Source organism: Ursus americanus, chromosome 19 (genome assembly GCF_024610735.1).
Source record: "Ursus americanus isolate L20-20 chromosome 19, mUrsAme1.1.p, whole genome shotgun sequence".
NCBI lineage: Eukaryota > Metazoa > Chordata > Mammalia > Carnivora > Ursidae > Ursus > Ursus americanus.
Window position 1 is genome coordinate 24,048,109 of NC_142145.1, and position 20,701 is coordinate 24,068,809.

At 39.6% G+C, this 20,701-nt stretch overlaps 1 protein-coding gene across 4 annotated transcripts in view; it reads left to right on the forward strand.

Moving 5' to 3' along the window:
- Positions 1 to 20,701, forward strand: part of DYM (dymeclin) — a 341,153-nt gene that overhangs the window by 14,321 nt on the left and 306,131 nt on the right. For all 4 annotated transcript variants that reach the window (XM_087869834.1, XM_045790039.2, XM_045790038.2 and 1 more), the window contains exon 2: positions 10,835 to 11,026. In XM_087869834.1, coding sequence (XP_087725960.1) covers positions 10,887 to 11,026 — 140 coding nt within the window. In that variant the 5' untranslated portion in view covers positions 10,835 to 10,886. The remainder of the gene's footprint in view (positions 1 to 10,834; positions 11,027 to 20,701) is intronic.

A 20,701-nucleotide genomic window follows, 5' to 3' on the forward strand; every position in this document is an offset into this window, starting at 1 on the left:
AGACAGAACTGGCATTCTGGTGGGAGGTTGGGAATAAGAGAGATTTGAAAGTCCTGTCATGGAAGCCACTAATGAAACCAGGAGACAGGCTCAGTGACAAATTGAGAGGAAGAAGAGCTGAAAGCCAAGGAAGTCCCATGCACAGCCAGGGGGAAAAGCAACAGGGCTCTTAGGAGGTAAGGTGATTGGATGGTGGGTTTTTCAAGTTCCATTTTATTCTGAGTTTCATTGATAAAGGTCTTGGGAGTTCCAAATAAATTGTGTTCAGGTGGAGTGTGTGTGCACACTAGTTGTGTGTGTGTGTGTGTGTGTGTGTCTGTATTTGTGTTTGGAATCCTTGGCATGAATCATTGCAGAGAAGTTGCCATTGGGCCTCAGTTTCCTACTTTGCTTTCTGTGAGGGTAGGGAGCAGGTGGAACTTTCTGGCAACGGTACCTAAGTGGCTTAGTTACCTTGCTTGGCTGCACTTTTCCCTCCTGGGCATTCCAGCTGCCTTTGGCACTGCTTTCACTGTGCTCAGCAGATGGTACCTTATTGTTGCTGCCTAGGGGAGTGAGGGCTCGGGCAAGGGTGACAGGGCAGGGGGTCCTAGTCATACCTGTCAGTCGCCCCTGGGCTCTGGCTTTTTTCCTGGCCTTCTGCTTCTGGACTGGAGTTGCTGTTTGCACTCTCGCTGCCCTTGACTGAAGGCTCTCGTGCGTGCCTTGGAATGCCATTTTCCCTTCTCAGTCCATCTTCAGCTGCTCTCCAGTTTATGGGGATTCCTCACAACTTCTGGTCTCCTGAATTTCTGAGCATGGCTGTGGAATTACTGACAATTAAGCAAAAAATTTTTTTGCATGATTTCTAGAGTTTGGTGAGGAAAAGCAGCAGGGGAGGCATTGCACCTTGTGCTCAGTTGGCTGTCTTGGTTTTGCTCGTTAATATTCGGTTCAGTCTTTCCTGAGAATCTTATAGGCTTTATTCACATTGTTGTTTTAGAAGGGTTCATAGTGGTCCTGAATTGAGCTTGTTTTACGACTTTGTGGTCTATCCTAGGAGCTTTGAAAAATCAAATTTATTTCCTATAAATTAATAGAAAATAGGCAAAGGATAAGAACAGGTAATGGCCTCTTTCACAGTGAAAAAAAAAGCAAACTAAAACTGTGCTGAAAAACTATTTTGTCGCATCAGTTGGCAGGGACCAGAAAGTTTGATTAAAGGGTGGTGGCTGTGGTGTGAGTAAACAGGCCTTGCTGCCAAGAGTGCGGGCTGGCAGTCCCTAAAGAGGGCAGGTGGTTTGGCGGGGGGGGGGAAATAATCGCCCTCCACCCTTCTGAGTTCTTAGCTGAGACCCTTGTAATAGAAGACAGATTAATAGGAGAGAACAAAAGTTTATTAACGGGTACCCCATGTACACATGGGAGACACCCAGGGAGGTGGCGTAGAATTCAGACTTAAATAACATCCTAATGGGGACGGGGCGGGGGGGATGTAGGCCTCTTAGGGGTGAGTTACTGGTTTTTAGGAAAGAGGAATGAACCCTTAGAAGAACGGATGGGATGTGTGATAGTTTGTGACTGTGTGTCTGGGTGTGGTGTCCACTTCTAGTCTTTCTTCCTGTGATGAGTCACCTGGTTGGTAAAACTCTCAGGGGAGGGGATTTACGGTAATGAAGTTCCTTTTGGAGGAGCTGTCTTTAGGCAGCTAAAGGGAGTTCAGGGAAAGCCTTACCCTGCATTTGGTGTTTTTCGGATGCCTACAGCTCAAAATAATCAAAATGCCAAAGTGGCATATTTTGAGGTGGCATATTCTGCTACCCTTCAGCGGTATCTACCAAAATTGGAAATGCACATAATCTTTGACCAGCAATTCTCTTTCTCTGGATGTATCCTACCTATAGTGTCATACATGTGTGAAATGTCTCACATGCCAGGTACCTATTGGAGAATGATTTATAATTGCAAAAGCCCATAAACTACTTAAATGAACATCAGTATAGGATTTATTAAATTAAAAACTGGAATGTTATAGAGTCGTAAAGATGAGGAAGTGCTTTATATGCAGATATATAGTGATTTCTAATATTTAGTAACTAGAAAAAGCAAAGAGACATAAACCGTGTGTTGTGTTCTGTGTAAAAAGGGGAAAATATGTGTTTGTATATACACAGAATCTCTGTGGAATGATACCCAAGAAACTGGTAACATTTTTTCTAAGTTGAGAAACTAGTTTGGTAAGGAGATGAGATGGGAAACTTTTTACTGCCTACCCTGTGAACTCTTCGTATTTTGCACCATGTGCATTACTTATTCAAAAAATAAAGTACAAATGAAAAATACAGTCTGACTTGAATTTTCATTGGTAGACCATACTAATAATGTTTCTCATTGTTGCCTTACTTATCTAGGAAAGGTGGGATGGAATTTTGTTCCTTTGAAAATTCAGCATTCATGTACCTAATTAAACTCACAAAGTAAATTGGTTTTAATTGATTGTTTTTAAGGTACCCTATGTAAAGTAAAGTACTGGCGTATTGAATTGAGAGCACAAGTTGTTCTGATTCTCATTTTCTTTTTATCTGATGTCATTTTTATCCTTTTAATTGTAATGAAGCCTAGAGAAGGGAAATTGAGCCCACAGGAGAGCCAGGGGAACCCATAACTAAGTTGTACATGCCAATAAACCAATATTTTCTCAACGAACCCATTTTGGTCCACACTCTTGGGTGTTTATCCAGTAAACTGCTGTTAGGCCCACAGTGCTAACTGGTGATTAGCACAAGTTCCAAGATAAATAGAAGACTATAAACAAATTGTGGAGATCTTTTTGTTGTTTTTGTAAAACATTTTATTGAGGCATTTTTGGGAGTGTCAGGGATTATTAAACAAAAGAATTGGAAAGTTTTGAGCAAAAGGAAACAACGATGCCTTTACGTAGGTGGCTGAGGACAAAAATCTGTATTCCCCAGAGTTCTGAAGTTCATGGGGAATCCCTAAAGGACCCAAACACGTGATTTCTCTTGCTTTTATTGAAAAAGTTTGGTTTTGAATAAGACTTGAAAGAACTTACTTGGGGAAAGTAGTCTAAGTAAAAGAGCGTTCCAAGACACTGCATAAACTAAATGTGAGATCCTATTATCGTGTGATACAGGTGGTGAAGTAATTTAATATGTAAAAATACCTAGTGGTTGTGACAGAAAGTACCTGTTAGTATGATTTCTTGGAACCTCTTCTTGCACATGTAGATCAGACTTGGGGGTTGGACTTTTTTTAGCTGATTTCTAAAAACTTTTTATTTTGCAATGATTATAGACCGTAAGTTGCAAAAATGATACAGAGAAATCGCATGTACCCTTCACCCGTCTTCCCCCGGTGTTAACATAAGGATTGTACATTATCTACATCAGGAAGTTAATATTAACACAACATAACAGGCTGTAGACTGTACTTGGATTTTTCCAGTTTTTACATGTATTCTTTTTCCCTTATGTGTGTGTATAACTGAAATTTTATCACGTGTACGGATTCATGCAACCACCACCACCACAGTCAAGACACAGAATTTTTCCAATCCCACAAATGAACTTCTTCAGGCTGCCCTTTTATGATCACCTTTTGCCCCCTGGGCCTCCGTGCCCTGCCTGGCAGCCACCCATCTGTGCTTCACCGCGAGTTTCGTCATCTTGATTGTTATATAAACGGAGTCATAGTGTGAAACCTTTTTTGTTTGCCAAAACTCTTTTTTAATAAAATGTTTCAAACATAGAAGTACAACAGTATAATAAACACCTATTCCCTCCATCCATATTTAAACTATTTGCAATTGTTAATAGTTTGCCAGGTTTGCTTTGTCTCTATTTTGTCCTGAACCATTTGCAAGGAAGTTGCAGATATGAGGACGCTTTACCCCTAAATATTTAGGCACACAGCTCCCAAGAATTATGTCATTTTCCTACTCAGTTATGCTATTATCTCACTTATGTCCATTTGATATCTTCTATTAAGTCCATATCAGGTTTGGTCTCAAGATTGTCTTTTATAATGTTTTTTTTCCCCCCTTCCTCCAGACCTGGGTTCATTGAAGATTCACATATACATTTGGTTGTTACAATATCCCTTTAGTCTCCTTCAGTTTAGGAAAACCCCCCCACCCCATGCACACACTTTCAGTTACCGTGGTATTATTGACTTTTTGGCGAACCCAGGGTGGTGGTTCTGTATAATGTCCTGTATTCTGCGTTTGTCAGATTATTTCTTCATGTGGTCATCTATATTCGTTCTTTATTCTCTAGCTTACTGGTTTTGAGCACTCAAGGCATTTTATGATTTCTCTTCTTTTAAGTTTGTTAGGATGGGTTTTATGGCCCAGAATGTGGACTGTTTTGGTGAACATTCAATATGTGTTCCGCTGTTGTTGGATGAAGTAGCCCATAGATGCAGATCCAGTGTGGATTGATGGTGGTCTTGAGATCAGCTAGGTCCTTACTGACTTTATGGCTGCTGAATCTGACCATTTCGGAGAGAGGGGTGCTCAGGTCTCCAGCTATAATATAGTACGCTCGTCTCTCTTTTCTTGTAGTTCTGTTAGTTTTCGCCTCACATGTTTTAATGCTGTTATGTTAGGGTGCAACTGTTCTTGGAACAGTTGACTCCTTTATCAGTGTGGAATGCCATTTTTTATCCCTGGTAAGTTTCCTTGCTCTGAAGTCGGCCGTGTCTAATATTAATAAAACTTCTCTTGCTTTCTTTTGATTAGTGTTAGCATGGTATATCTCTCTCCATCTCTTTTAATCTGTATGTGTCTTTTTTTTTTTTAAAGATTTTATTTATTTATTTGACAGAGATAGAGACAGCCAGCGAGAGAGGGAACACAAGCAGGGGGAGTGGGAGAGGAAGAAGCAGGCTCATAGCGGAGGAGCCTGATGTGGGGCTCGATCCCATAACGCTGGGATCACGCCCTGAGCCGAAGGCAGACGCTTAACCGCTGTGCCACCCAGGCGCCCCTGTATGTGTCTTTTATGTTTAAAGTGGGCTTCTTGTAGACAGCATATAGTTGGGTCTTGTTTTTTGATCCACTTTGACAATCTCTTTTAATTGGTGTATTTAGACCATTGGTGTTCAGATGATATGTGATAAAGTTGAATTAACGTCTACCAATCTTTGTTACTGTTTTCATTTCCCTTATTTTTGTTCCTATGTTTGTCTTCTACTCTTTCTGCCTTTTGTAGTTCTAATGGAGCACTTAAATGAATCCATTTTCTCTCCTTTCTTAGTATATCACTTATGCTTTTTAAAACTTTAGAGGTTGCCTTTGTGTTTGCAGTATACATTAACAACTAATCCAAGTCCATTTTCAAGTAATACCTACTTCACAGGTAGTAGAAGTACCTTATAATTACAAAGTACATATTCCTGATTCCTCCCTTCTGTCCCTTTTATCATCCCTGTTGTTCATTTGCTTATATATAAACTATAATCATCAAACATAGTGTTGCTATTACTTTGAGTATGTGACCTTTTGGGATGGGCTTTTCTCACTCATCACAATGCCCTCAAGATCGATCCAAGTTATTGGGTGTATCAGATAGTTCCTTCTTTTTATTCCATTGTATGGATGTACCTCCATTTGCTTATTCATTCATGTGCTGAAAGAACATTTGGGTATAGTTTTTTGTGCGAACCTAAGTTTTCATTTCTCTGAGATGATAGTCCAGGAATGCAGTTGCTGGGTTGAATAGTATGTATATATTTAACTTCTTAAAACTTTTAAAAAATTTTTAAAGATTTTATTTGTTTATTTGAGAGAAAGAGAGAGAGATAGCGAGAAGGAGAGAAAGAGAGAGAGAGAGCACAAGCAGGGGGGAGAGGCAGAAGCCCGACATAGGGCTTGATCTCAGGACCCTGGGATCATGACCTGAGCTGAAGGCAGGCGCTTAACCAACTGAGCCACCCAGGCACCCCTGTGTTTAACTTTGTAAGAAATTGCTGAACCATTTTCCAGAGGGGCTGTTCCATTTTCCATTCCCAGTAGCAACATATGAGCTATTTTCAGTATGTCCTTGGCAGCATTTGGTATTGTCAGGTTGTTTTTTTTTTTTTTTAGCCGTTTCAATAGATGTGTAGCAGTATGTCATCATGGTCTTAATTTGTGGTTCCCTTAATGGCTAATAATGATAGAATATCTTTTCATGTGTTTGTCATTTGCATGTCTTCTTTGGTGATATGGTAAAATCTTTTGCATATTTTCTTATTGGATTGTTTTCTTATTATTGACTTTAGAGAGTTGCTTATATGTTCTGGATACAAGTCCTTTGTTGGGTATGTGACTTACAAATATTTTCTCTAAGCCTGTGGCTTTTCTTCTCATCTTCTTAACAGGGTCTTTCATGGACAAAAGTTTTCAATTTTGGTGAAGCTTAACTTACCAACTTTTTCTTTTATGGGCAGTGCTCTTGTGTAATGCCTAAGCACCTCCTAACCCCAGGTCACAAAGATTTTCTCCTATGTTCTCTTCTAAAAAGAGTTTCAGGGTTTTATGTTTTACGTTTAGATCTGTGATTATTTTGAGTTAATTTTTAAGATACAGGGTTTTTTTGTTTGTTTTTTGGCCTATGGATGTCCACTTGCTCCAGCACCATTTGTTGAAAGGGCTGTCCCGTCCTCCATTGAATTGCTTTTGCATTGTTGGCAAAAATCAGCTGGTTGTACTGTGGTGGGTCTGTTTCTGGATTTTCTGTTTTGTTTTATTGATCTCTGTGTTTATCACTACTGTAGGTTTGAATTTAATTCCTCTTTTCTGGCCAAGCTATGACTATTGTTTATCAGTAAACACATAAATGGTGGAAATTTGAAATTTTTTTGATTTTGGGAGATAACTCTAGTACTAACATTGAACTATATCAGACAAATAGATTTTTTAAAGTTGGCTACTTGTTTGCCTCAGTAAAGAATAATTTACATTTTTGTCACTGTGAATTTAGTTATTATGGTAACTTTGTGTTTTCCATATATGTTAAAAATTTAGATTTGAGTAGGTGAAGGAGCCTAAAAATATTTAATTTTTAAAATCAAAGTAATATATAGATATAGTTTAAAAAAATCAGATAATGTGATGGACATAAAATGAAAAGGCTGCATGACCACCCTCCCCACTCCAGAATCCTTTTCCCCAGAATGGGCCACACTCAAATCTCTTAGCTGTTGTTTCTCATTACTTGCCTCTCATTACTTACTAATATGCCTTTACCGTTATTTGCCAATTTGGTAATTTTAGATATTTCTGTTGACTTCCTGCCTATTACGGAAGATGAGGATTTCACACTCTTAAATCCATTCCCACTTCTTTTTTTAGCATCTTCCCAATACAGTTACCTCCCAATTTTTGGTTAAATCTTTATCTACTGTTTCTATTATGATAATTACATAAATATTAATAACTGTTGAATTGAGTCATATACTATGATTACATGACCTTGCTTGAATTATTTTTGTTTTTTTCCAGTGTACATTGTTACCAAAAAGTCATTTATTTTCTATGTAGTTATCATTCATTCCTGCCATATTCTCCTACGATATTGTAACCCTTCACAATAAGGTCGGACACATCAGGTGACCTGTTGCTCTCTGGTTTGCTTTCATGGAGGTCATGGGGCCGTCTGGACTCCTGTCCCAGCCTGCAGCACGTGTCTTCCCTGTCTCGTGTTGCATCCTTTGCTTCTTGAATTTCTTGTCTTCAATTTTCTTGTTTTATTCCTTCACATTGAGAGGATACATCTTCCAGTAGCTTCCAGAAAATGGGTCCATGGGAGGTATTTTTAGTCGTGGCAAGTCTTGAAATATGCCTTTATTCTACCTTTATACTTAACTGGTAGCATGGCTAGCTATAGAAATCTAGTTAAAATTATTTTTTATTAGGGGCGCCTGGGTGGCACAGCGGTTAAGCGTCTGCCTTCGGCTCAGGGCGTGATCCTGGCGTTACGGGATCGAGCCCCACATCAGGCTCCTCCGCTATGAGCCTGCTTCTTCCTCTCCCACTCCCCCTGCTTGTGTTCCCTCTCTCGCTGGCTGTCTCTATCTCTGTCGAATAAATAAATAAAAAAAAACTTAAAAAAAAATTATTTTTTATTAATAATTTGAAGGCATTGCTTCCCTTTCTAGCTTCCAGTATTGTTGCTGAAAGACTGAGAAGCCATTCTTTAAAAAATAAATTAATAAATAAAATATATATTTACATATATTTTATATATATTTTTATATCTATCTATCTATCTATCTATCTATACACGAGTGATAGGAATAGAGGGGTAATAGGCCAAAACCCATGTATATACTGTCCATTGTCATTTCATTTTTAAAAAATTTTTATTACTACTGGTTTGTTTTTTGTTTTTTGTTTTTTTAGTAACTATACCCAACATGGGACTCAGACTTACAACCCTGAGATCAAGAGTCACGTGCTCTTCCGACTGAGCGAGCCAGATGCCCCCAATAATGTCAATTTTCAGTAAATCTGTATATTTGCTACATGTACTTCATCCCTTCTATTCCTTTCCCCATTTCTGTTTGAGAAAGTATTTATTGATAATGCTAAAGCCCCTCTGATCCTTTCCTGATAACATGTAAAAGCATTCTTCTGAATTTGCTGTGTATTTTTCCTATGTATGCTTTAATACTTGTGGTAGCTACGAATATATCCATAATGTTGTTTGAATGTTGTAAAAATCATATAAATGAAACCATACCATGTCTGTTCTCTAACCCTTTTTTTAAATTAAAAAAAATTTTATTTATTTATTTATTTATTTGACAGAGAGAGACAGCCAGAGAGAGAGGGAACACAAGCAGGAGGAGTGGGAGAGGAAGAAGCAGGCTCCCGGCTGAGGAGCCTGATGTGGGGCTTGATCCCAGAACGCCGGGATCACACCCTGAGCCAAAGGCAGACGCTTAACGACTGAGCCACTCAGGCGCCCCCTCTAACCCTTTTTTTAACATATTTTTGAGATATGTCCATGTTGGTAATTGTAGCTCTCATTAATTCACTTTCTTTAGTGTAATGTATCCCACTGTAAGACTATATTAAAAAATTTAATTCTATGTATAAAATAGTTTTGGAATAAGTTATAACACTTAAGGCATTTATATATTGCATAATATTTTTATAGCATTTTCTAATTAGGCTTAATAATTCTTAATTAAGAAATTAAACCAAAATCAAGACTTATGCTTAGCTGTCTTGATATAGAGGATTAGTTGGAGCCAGTTGGTTTTGGGGTCCCTGTCCCCTAATAGGGAAGAGGAAGGTAGTAGTGGTCTTGAGTTCAAGGGCAGGTGACAAGAAGCCAGATCAGTATTTCTCCCTCATATTCAGAAGACCAGCTGTCCATGTGCATTGGGGATGCCTCATGTCTTTAGATAATTTAGCCTAAGCCAGCCCCAAAGTTCCAAAGAGAACGTGGAAGGCATGCTTCCAAATTCTGATGTTGGCTTCAGTGTCTCTGTGGACTAAGGAGGGACAGCCGTAAGAAAGTAAGTCACTACTAATATAAGTTCTCATCCAACCTGAGCCTCCTTTGGATATCGTTTGCTTTCATTACAATGGTAATTTTAACATAGTGTAATTTCTTATTCATCTCACCACCATTTTATTATTGTCAGTGGGAGACTTTTCTTGAACAAATTGAGATAGAACATAATCTGGAACTAGGTCAAGTGTGATTTGATGAAGATAGTGATTCATATTTTAAACTATTAGTTTTCCCCTTAGTGATCAACCACAACAAATATTGAAAGTGCTAATCATTGGGGCGCCTGGGTGGCTCAGTCGTTAAGCGTCTGCCTTCAGCTCAGGGCGTGATCCCGGAGTCCTGGGATTGAGCCCCCCATTGGGCTCCCTGCTCCGCTGGGAGCCTGCTTCTTCCTCTCCCACTCCCACTGCTTGTGTTCCCTCTCTCGCTGGATGTCTCTCTCTCTGTCAAATACATAAATAAAATCTTAAAAAAAAAGTGTTCATCATTTATTTACCTACTCTTTCCTTCAACATACTATTTAGGCAATGCCTGTTACATGCTATCTAGACATTGGGGATAGAAAGATGAATAAGAGCGTCCTGGGTGGCTCAGTCAGTTAAGCGTCCAGCTCTTGATTTTGGCTTGGGTCATAATATCAGGGTCATTAGATTGATGTGCTCCATGCTGGGTGTGGGGCCTGCTTCAGATTCTCTCTCTCCCTCTCCCTCGTTCCCTCTCCAAAACAAAACAAAACAAAATAAAAAAACCAAAAACCCCCAAATGCCGCATGGTTTAGAAGAGGCATGCCAGCAAATGCTGATGTGCATGACAGCAGGACGAGAAGGACACTAGGTGTCTGGTTTGGAACTGGGAGCCCATTCTCATTCAGCATGTAGCTCAGTTCAAGCCTCATTCTCCCCTGAGTGTAGGCAGCATGGGGTCATCACTTCCAACTGCTTTCTTCCCTTCTGAGCACATTCAAGACATCCAGTCTTTATCACCATCGTTTGTTGTAAAGGAGCCTCATTTTCAACAATTTGTAATAAATTGTCATTGTTAGGAATTTGCTTTGAAATGTATTCTTAGGCAGAGGTATGCCCATTCGAAGGTCTGTAAGCATAGACTTGGATTTTTGTGTGTGTGTTGGCTAAGACAGATTTTTACCCCATTTCCCTCCTTTGTAACTCTGTATCTGGTGTCTAATATATTTAAAAACAGAAGTGTGATTTCCTTAAGTAAGTTTACAGGTTTTTTTGTTTTGTTTTGTTTTTACATTTATGTCAAAGATAGGAAAAATATGATGGTTAATCGTGAACAAGTTTGAAATCTCTTTTCATTCTTTATAGGTTGTCTTGTGGAAATGAAGGCTTAAGGGCACGCTATCTACCGGATTAGAAGATGGGATCGAACAGCAGCAGGATCGGTGATCTTCCTAAAAATGAGTACTTAAAAAAGTTATCGGGCACAGAATCTGTCTCTGAGAACGACCCGTTCTGGAATCAGCTTCTCTCGTTTTCTTTCCCTGCACCAACCAGCAGGTAAAGGGTTACTTGGAGATTGAAAATTCATGTAGAAGTCCACGTGAACTTGTGTGGTATGCTGATTTAAAAAAAAATTTTTTTTTCATGTTCTGTCTGTCCATTGATCCATCCTCTGTCATACATGTGCCAGTAGAAAATACAAAAGTTATGCAAGTAGGAAATACATTTTTCTCTTTCCCTTCTTCCACCCAGCCACCTCCCTTCCCCAGAGATGATTCCTCATAGCAGTTTCTTTTGAATCTTCTAGAATAGTACGAGGTTACTTAAGCATGTATCTCATGTAGTTTTAGAAAATTGAACTCAAGTGCTAGCATCCTACACATACCTTGCTTTTTTTTTCCTGCTGCTGTCGCCTTTTCCCCCATAGTTAAGTAAAATGCATCTTGCATATATGTGTATATATATGCTTATATGTAACTGTCTTATTCTTTTAAATGGCCGCAGAGTATCTGTATATATTTAATCAGTTTTCTGTTTGTGAACATTGTTTTTAGGCTTTTGTTATAACAAATAATGCTGCATACATCATTTCCCATGTGTACAAATACATCTCTAATATAAATTCCCCAAAGTAGAGTTGCTGGGTTAGAGTGTTCGTGTGTTTATAATTTTAGTGGATATTGCTAACCTGCTCTATGGAAGTCGTGCCAATTTATACTCCTATAGCAGGGTATGAGAACCTCTGTTTCCCACATTTTTGTCAGTTTAATGCATTTTTAAACTCTGACCTATGCCAGTTTGGTACATGAAAACCAGTATCTCATTTTTAACTTCATGTGTCTGTCAGTTTTTATAATAATGTAGAGTGACTAGAATATTGAATTCCCATATGTTCAGTATCTACACTGTAAAATTTTTGTATAAAAAATTTTTAATTTTACTGTTTTTTTTAAAGATTTTATTTATTTGCCAGAGAGAGAGAGAGCACAAGCAGGGGGAGTGGCAGGCAGAGGGAGAAGCAGGCTCCCCACCGAGCAAGGAGCCTGATGTGGGACTTGATCCCAGGGCCTGAGCTGAAGGCAGATGCTTAACTGACTGAGCCACCCAGTCGTCCCAGATTTGTATTTTTTTTAACAGGTTTAGTGTGACAGGCAGAATAGTGGCCCCCTAACGATGTTCTGGTCCCCGGAATCTGAATATGTTATGTTGTGGCATGTGTCGATACTTCATTCCTTTTTATTTCTGAGTGGTAGCCCATTTTATGAATGTACTGTATATTGTTTATCCATTCATAATTAATACCATTTGGATTGTTTCCATATTTGCTTCATCTACTTTTGTTTCTTAAGTATTTTAAAGTAAAATAAGGAGGTTTTCTTCTGGGACCATAATACCATTATCAGACCTAACAAAATTAACAGTAATTCCTCCTACCCAGTCCATATTGACATTTCCCCCATTGTTTTATAAGGGTTGCTAACATTAGGAACTCAATAAGGTGGATATGTTGCATTTGGTAGTTATATTTCTTATATGTCTTCAGAATAGAGGTATTCACTCTCCAGCCCCTGCCACAGTTTTTCCCCCAGGCTATTAGTTTTTTAGTTCTGCCTTCTTGATTTGCCGGATTGCTTCTCATATCTGATAACTTGGTTTTTTTTATTTTTTATTTTTTTTGTTTTCTGTAAACTGGAAGTCAGATTTAAAGGCTTGATAAAATTTAAACAGTTTTGGTAAGGGTATTTGTGTAAGTGATTTTATATACTTCGTACTGTATTACATCAGGATACAGAAAACGTGTGGTTTTAGTTATGCTAAATTTGCTCAGAGGTTTGAGTATGTTGATGATTTTGGTCTCAGTCACCTGTTTCATAAGAAATTACAAAATGGTGGGGCGCCTGGGTGGCACAGCGGTTGGGCGTCTGCCTTCAGCTCAGGGCATGATCCCAGCGTTATGGGATCGAGCCCCGCATCAGGCTCCTCCGCTATGAGCCTGCTTCTTCTCCCATTCCCCCTGCTTGTGTTCCCTCTCTCGCTGGCTGTCTCTATCTCTGTCAAATAAATAAACAAAATCTTAAAAAAAAAAAAAAAAGAAATTACAAAATGGTGATGTTTCTAATTTGGTCATTTCTTCTACATTTATTAACTGGAACTTTAAAGCGCTTTCCTTCATCATTTAGGTTATGTAAAATTATATTATTAAATAAGGGTAAACGCTTAATTCTTTTCCTTTATCAGTTTTCAGTAATGAAAATAGTAAAATGGTGACAAGTATTTTCCCTCTCCCTCAATCCCAGTCTTGGAACGACTGTCTCTCTCTCTTTTTACGGTGAATTAAAAAAAAAAAAAAAAAACTATGTATGTATGTATGTGTGTTGTGGTCCTTATGGTTTCAATTTGCCTTTCTCTAGTGATCAAGGTTATGTTTATTTTTATGTGTTTAAGGATTAAGGATCATTGGCATTTCCTTTTTGTGAACTGTTTATATATTTTGGCAATAAAGTTTAATTTCTAACTTCTGGATACAGTCGGATTGGGCCTCAGAAGTTTCACTTAGTTTGCAGTTCGTGTGATAGCACGGATTAGTTGCACATTATATGAAGTGACTACTAACTGCTTCTGAGATCCTTGGAAAATTAGAGATGCTGTGGAGGGGCAGGAGAGGTCAAACTGGAGACAGCTGTAGCATCAGCAAATTTTGAACCCAGTTTCTCAATCCTGGAGGAGTTGTCACTGAGTCCCACTGCTCCTGTTGAAATAATAGAGAAGAAAGGGCATATAGAGACTTCATTATTTGTTGTCAGACACATCCTCTTTTCACTAATGTAAACTGCAGTACAGTGTAGTTCTGTGTCTTCTGAAAGACATTAAAGAAGACTTAACTAAATGAAGAGAGATACCGCATTTAAAGATTAAGACGACGATCATAAAAATGTCAGTTCTTCCCCAATTGACCTATAAAGAAGGCAGTTCCAGTTAAAGTCCCGACAGCTTTTTTTAGGGGTTGAGGGGGATGAGGTGGAGAGATCTTGATAAGCTGATTCTAAAACTTAAATGTCAAAGGAAAGAACCTAATAGCCAGTACTTTTGAAGAAGAAGGGTGTGTCGTGTGCCCACGTACTTACGCTGAACAGGCACTTTGGAGTACTGGGGCAGGATGGACGCTTAAGAAACAGTGATGGGAATAAGCTGTTGGCCATTTCGTCTATTTCTTAACCCTCTGGAGTTTGCTGTCCTTGCGCTGGTGCGTCACGGTTTGAATTAGCGTGGCTCTCTGGTCTGCTTTGTTAATTACGGCTCTTTCTTGAAAACCCTTTGCTGCTCTCCTGTGTTTATTCTTTTGGATGTCATTCCTTTTTCTTAATTCAGCCAGTTTATACAGAAAAGTTTACGGGAGTCTCAGGAAGTGTGAAAAGCTGAAAGGGAACACACTGCCTATGGTAGGTGTGGGGGGCATAGCCCCAGGGGCTTCACTTGTGGTGGTGCGCCTCGGTGGCTTTGAGACGCCTGCCCCCTCAGTGCTGGCGTTTGACGTGTGACCTGTAGGACCTTGACTTTGAGCTAGCAGGTGCCACCTCGTTGACAGAGGCAGGGATGGGATTACCTCGTTTGTAAATTACTCAGGACTGAGATGGATCTCTGTGGGGAAGACTCGGAATCTAGACGTTTTTGAGATTGCTCACTCCTGGAATTCCTTGGACCCATATGTGCTGTTTTCAAGTGCAGCCCATTTTTGCAGCCAAAAATTGGTGTCTGCCAATTTTTTAGAAATTGTAAGGCCTTTAGGACTCATCTAATCTTTCCTTACTATAAATTATTTTTGGCACTGGAGTGATCAGATTTTGTTAGCATTTCCAGGCATGGTTGCAGAATCCTATTTAGGTTGTTCAATAGTTTTGAGCTTTTCACCTTATTAAAATTACTTGTGAAGCAAAAGTCTGAAATGAAATCAAGATCAATTTAAGAGTAAAGTTTAATATGCTGTTTATTTTTCTTAATAAAATATTTTTAAATTAGTTGCACAGCTGATTTTATACACTTTTAAATTAATAATAGCAGCAAAAACAAGAAACAAAACTGTGCTTATTATTTTTTTGGTTCGTGGGCATCTGAGTATCCCCACGTAGTGTATGGTGTGTGCGGACACATCTATAATATGTGTTATGGTTGTCACTGAGAATGACTGGACCAGGTGACCTTTCACCGTTTATAAGCTATTATTTATTCATTTGCTTCTCAGGATATAATGAAGAACTAGGTGATGTCTCTTGCCCTCAAAGGACTTATAATCTATCCGTAAACCAATAGATGACTACAGTGAAGTATGGTCAAGGCTGTTCTAGAAGCAGTACAGGGAAGCAGGAACACACCAGCAGCAGCTCAGTGTCTGAGTTAGAATGGGACAGGGCAGGTCACAGATTTCCAGGAGGAAGTGGCATATGTTTGTTTATTTCACTTCTGGTTCGAGTCCCAGAAGGTACGAAAGGATATTTAATGAAAGCTGCCTTCCCACCCCGGAGTCCCTCAGCCAGTACTCCTTCTGGAGGCAACCAAAGCAGGAGTGATGCTCAGAGTCCTGAGCCAGAGGAAAGGGGGAGGGAGTAGGAGAGGACTGGCCCCAGTAGGGGAGCGGCAGAGGGAAAGCCGAGTGGTGAGGAAAAACATGTGAGATGTGCAAAACTGAAGAGGTGAGGGTCTGGGATTTGGCCGATGTGAGGGGCCTTGTAGAAAATATTAATTGGTTTTGATTTTGTCCTAGTATCAGTGGGAACCACTGAAAGATTTTCAGTAGAAAGGCCAGGATCAGGCTTTCATTTTGTCAGATACTCTGACTGCACCACCTATGGTAATCACTCTGTCCTTCAGCAGAAATTACAGGTGACCCTTGAACAACACAGATTTGAACTCCGTAGGTCCACTTAAATAATGGATTTTTTTTTTCCCCAATGAGTGTAGTACAGTACTGTAAATGTGTTTTCCTTACGATTTTCTTAATGACATAGTCTTTTCTCTGGCTAAATTTATTGTAAGAATATAGTATATAACACATATACAAAATATGTGTTAATCTACTGAATGTTACTGGTAAGGCTTCTGGTCAACAGTAGGCTATTAGAGGTTAAGTTTCAGGTTAGAAGTTATGTATGGATTTTCTCCTTCGTAGGGCTGGGTGCTCCTAATCCCTGCATTGTTCAGGATCCACTGTATTACTTCTTCAGTGTTTGTATTTTTGTTAACAATTCAGTTATAGGAAGAGTTATCATGTTCCAAACAAACAGTGTTGGAAGGTACATGGATACTGTGTGGGATAGTCAGGGTTACAGGATCCTGGAAGGTATTTTGGAGGATTGGAATGTGAACAGAGCCCCAAAGAAGGTGAATGATTTAGAAAGGGAGAGAGTAGGAAAGAGAGAATTCAGATGCCTTTGAAAAGAGCATGGACAGAGGCATTGAGGCAGGGCACAGTTCTGTGTGTGGGTGTGGACAGGGGGACACTAGCCTGCCTGAGGGAAATGTTGATCACAGGGGCCTGTCCTGTGGTTAGGGCCCTCTCTGGCATTGGCAGATGGTGTGAAGAAATGGAAGAGCCATGTTGTCTGTAGAGGGAATTTTAAAAATTATAATTTTTGTCTGCAAAGATAATATTTTTTATTTATTTTTTTAAAAGATTTTATTTATTTGACAGAGAGAGACAGTACAAACGGGGAGGGGGGCAGCAGGCAGAGGGAGAGGGAGAAAAAGGCTCCCTGCTGAGCAGAGAGCCCGGTGTGGGGCTTGATCCCAGGAGCCTGGGAACATGACCTGAGCCGAAGACAGACGCTTAACCAACTGAGCCACCCAGGTGCCCCCATTCTTTATTTTTTAAAGATTTATTTGAGAGAAAGAGAGAGCAATGCACATGAGGGACAGAATCTCAAGCAAACTCCCCACTGAGCACGGAGCCCCACATGGGGCTTAATCTCATGACCCCAAGATCATGACTGGAGCTGAAATCAAGAGTCAGATGCTTAACCGACTGAGCCATCCAGGCGCCCTGATAATACATTCTTGTGGTCCAAAATTCAAAAGACACAGAGGTTAAAAAGTGGAAGTCTCTCTTCCTCTGTCCTCCCGTATGTCTAGTTCTCTTCCCCAGAGGCAACCAATGTTACCGGTCTTCTTAAATGTACTTTCAAGGGAAGTTTCATGTCGTCTTAGTCTGTTTAGGCCGCTGTCATAAAATACCACCGACTGGGTAACTTATAAACAAATGGAGTTTATTGTTCACAGTTCTGGAGACCAGAAGTCTGAGGTTGTGGTACCAGCATGACTGGGTGAGGGCCCTCCTCTGGGTGTACAGCCAGTACCTTCTCTGTTCCTCACATGGTGGAAGGGGTGAGCAAGCTCTCTGGGGGCCTTTCTAATAATCATAGTAATCCCACACATGAGGGTTTCGTCCTCATGACTTAATCACCCCCAAAGGCCCACCTACTAATACCATCACCTTTGAGGGTTAGGATTCCAACATATGCCTTATGGGGAGGACACAAACATTTAGACCATAATAGCACATGCATTTACAAGCACATGCACATACACCCCCCCTTGTTTTAGACAGTAATGTGTATTATATATACTTTTGCACTTTGTGCTTTTTCCTTTGTATTTTGGAGAGCCTTCTATGTATTAGCTTCCTCATTCTTTTTGATGGGGGCACAGCATATCATCCCTGAATATGCCAAAATTAATATAGCCATATAGTTTAACCATTTGGATTGCTTCCAGTGTTTTGTTATTACATTGCTAACAAATGCCACAGTGAATAGCCACGTACACGTGGGTAGAAGTCATTCTTGTGAGGGCACCTGGGTGACTCAGTTGGTTAAGCATCCGACCCCTGATCTCAGTTCAGGTCTTGATCTCAGGGTTGTGAGTTCAAGCCCCGAGTTGGGCTCCATGCTGAGTGTGGAAAATATTAAAAAAAAAAAAAAAAGTGATTCTTGTGCTGTGAGTAAAGTATGACCAAATGACTTCCATTAATTCTTCTAGTTTGTGTTGGCAGGTTATGAGAAACAAGTGTAATAGGTCGGGAGCGGATTTTACGGATCACTGAAAGCGCTTCCCAACATGATTCATGGTGTTGAAGGGTAAAGGGATGGAGCTGCCCAGGTCTGGTGACCTGGAGAGAAGGCTGCTTATTTTTGGCCACACCTATTAGAAAGCTGAGGATTAGAAGGGTAGGTTCTTGTTGAGTGGATTTAGTGAAAGTGTTTTAGGGAGATTACTTTTGGGTCGTCTGAATGATAGATTGGAAGGAGCAGGAAAGGAGAAAGTAGGGCAGGAGAACCAAGTGTGAGACAGCTGTCCTCATGGAACTGACATGGCCAACAGAAGAGTACATAGCACAATGTGTTTTAAACGTTCTTTTGTTTTAAATTGATACTTGATTTGAACATAAATACTTAATGAGCTTAATGAGCTTTCAGTTCTAGATTTGAGAGCAATACTCAGCAATATAGTGACAGCTTGTATACTTAATTTTTACTGAAATATAGTTGACATACAACGTTATATTAGTTTTAGATGCATGACATAGTGATTCAATGATTCTATGTATTGTGCAGTGCTCTCCACAACGTGTAGTCACCATCTGTCACCAAACGTCATTACCATATTCTTGATTATATTCTCTGCTGTACTTTTCATCCCATGACTTCTTTATAACTGGAAGTTTAAACCTCTTAATCCCCTTTACTTATTTCATCCATCCCCCCCCCCCCCCAGCAACCACCAGTTCTCTGTATTTATGATTCTGTTTCTGCTTTTGGTCTGTGTGTTGGTTTTGTTTTTTAGAGGCCCACGTGTGTGTATACTAATTGAGAATGAGAATCATTTTCCCAAAAGGTGCATTGATTTTTTTGGTGACCTGTAAAGAATGGAGACAGTGAAGCATGCTAGGGGGAGCGTAGATTTTGGAGCCAGACCAAAATGTCTTGTATCTCAGCCCCACTACTGACCAGCTTTGTGAATCTAAGCAAGCTGCTTAATCCCACTGGGCCTGTTGATGCTTCTGTAAAATGGAAATAAGACCTGCCGTCTAGATTTTGGGGGAGGAGAAAACACCATAATGCATGTATGGTGTCTGAGTTTCTGCTTCTTCAAGGAGTTAGTCTGTCTTGAAAGTTAGTCTAAAATATTTGAAGGATGAAAAAAAGAAATCTAACCGATTTATCTGATAACTGCTTTATCCTAAAGATCGGAAACCCTCTGACTCTTTTGAATCAGTTGTTCAGTTGTTTTAGAAACCAGGTCAGACACGGAGTGTAGTGATATTTGTCTCTGTGCTTACATAATGTCCTGTTTGTAAAGACTACCTTTGGAAACCTTGACTGCATTGTGAAAATGGTATTATATGTACTGAGCACTAGATGGCGCTCAAACAAGGCAAGAAGGTGGCTTTTGGCACCTCCAACACGGTCGCTTAAGCTCGTGTTTTTGAACACTAAAGTAATGCGTGTTTGCTTTTGGTATCTTTGTATACAACAAGGCGCAAAGGAGGCAAGAAAGGTAAAAATAATAGTGATCAGAAGTAATCATTACTGGGGAGCCTGGGTGGCTCAGTCGGTTGAGCGTTGGACTCTTGATCTCAGCTCAGGTCTTGATCTCAGGGTCCTGAGTTCAAGCCCCGCATTGGGCTTGCACTGGGCATGGGGCCTACTTAAAACAAGAAAAAGAAAAGAAAAAAGAAGTAACCGTTATTAACATTTTGGGTCTATGCCATCAATTCTCTCATTTAAAAATATTTGCACCAGGGGCGCCTGCGTGGCTCAGTTGGTTAAGTGTCTGCCTTCCGTTCCAGTGGTGATCATGGAGTAGTGGGATCGAGCCCCACGTTGGGCTCTCTGCTCAGCGGGGAGCCTGCTTCTCCCTCTCCCTCTGTTCCTCCCCCTGCTTGTGCTCTGGCGCTCTCTCTCTCTTGCTCATCATTCTCTCTCAAATAAATAAGTAACATCTTAAAAAAAAAATGGTTGTGTTGTATTCTACATGTTCTTTCTTTGACTTACATTCTCCTTGTATCAGTGTTTTCCTATAATATAGGTTTTAAACGGCTGTACAATATTCCATCTTATGGGTGTCAGTAATTTATTTAATGTTGGACATTTTGGTTATTTTTTTGTGATTCTATGTAAAATTCTGATGAACTTCATTGTAGCCAAGTCTTTATGCATGTCTTTATGTATGAGGAATGAGTTTTTAGCAGTTGCTTTTCTGGTAAAATCATCCTTTTTTTTTTTTTTTAATCACACAAATCTTCCTTTGTAGGGAAGTTAGAAAATAAGAAAACAAAAGGGAAAATAGTCATGTATTCTCATGACATAAAGAAAGTCACTGTTAGTATTTAGTATATGTTTTTCCATACTTTTTATAATGCCCATACCTACAGATAGTCATGTGTATTTATATCTTTTTTTTCTCCTACCAATATGGGATTATACTGTATTATTGTTATGCAACTTAAAAATTAATGTATTCTGTATGACATATTTCCTTTCCAGTAAATGTGAATTTTAAAATTTTATTTACCAAGAAAGTAGTTACTGAATGCCCCCTATTTACCAGGTACTGTTTTTAAGAGCTGGAACTCTTTCAGTGAACTTGAAATGGAGTCTCTGCCCTCTTGCAGCTTGTATTTTAGTGGAGGAGGTGGGCAATAAGTAAAGAAATAAGTCTGTAAAATCATTTCTGAAAATG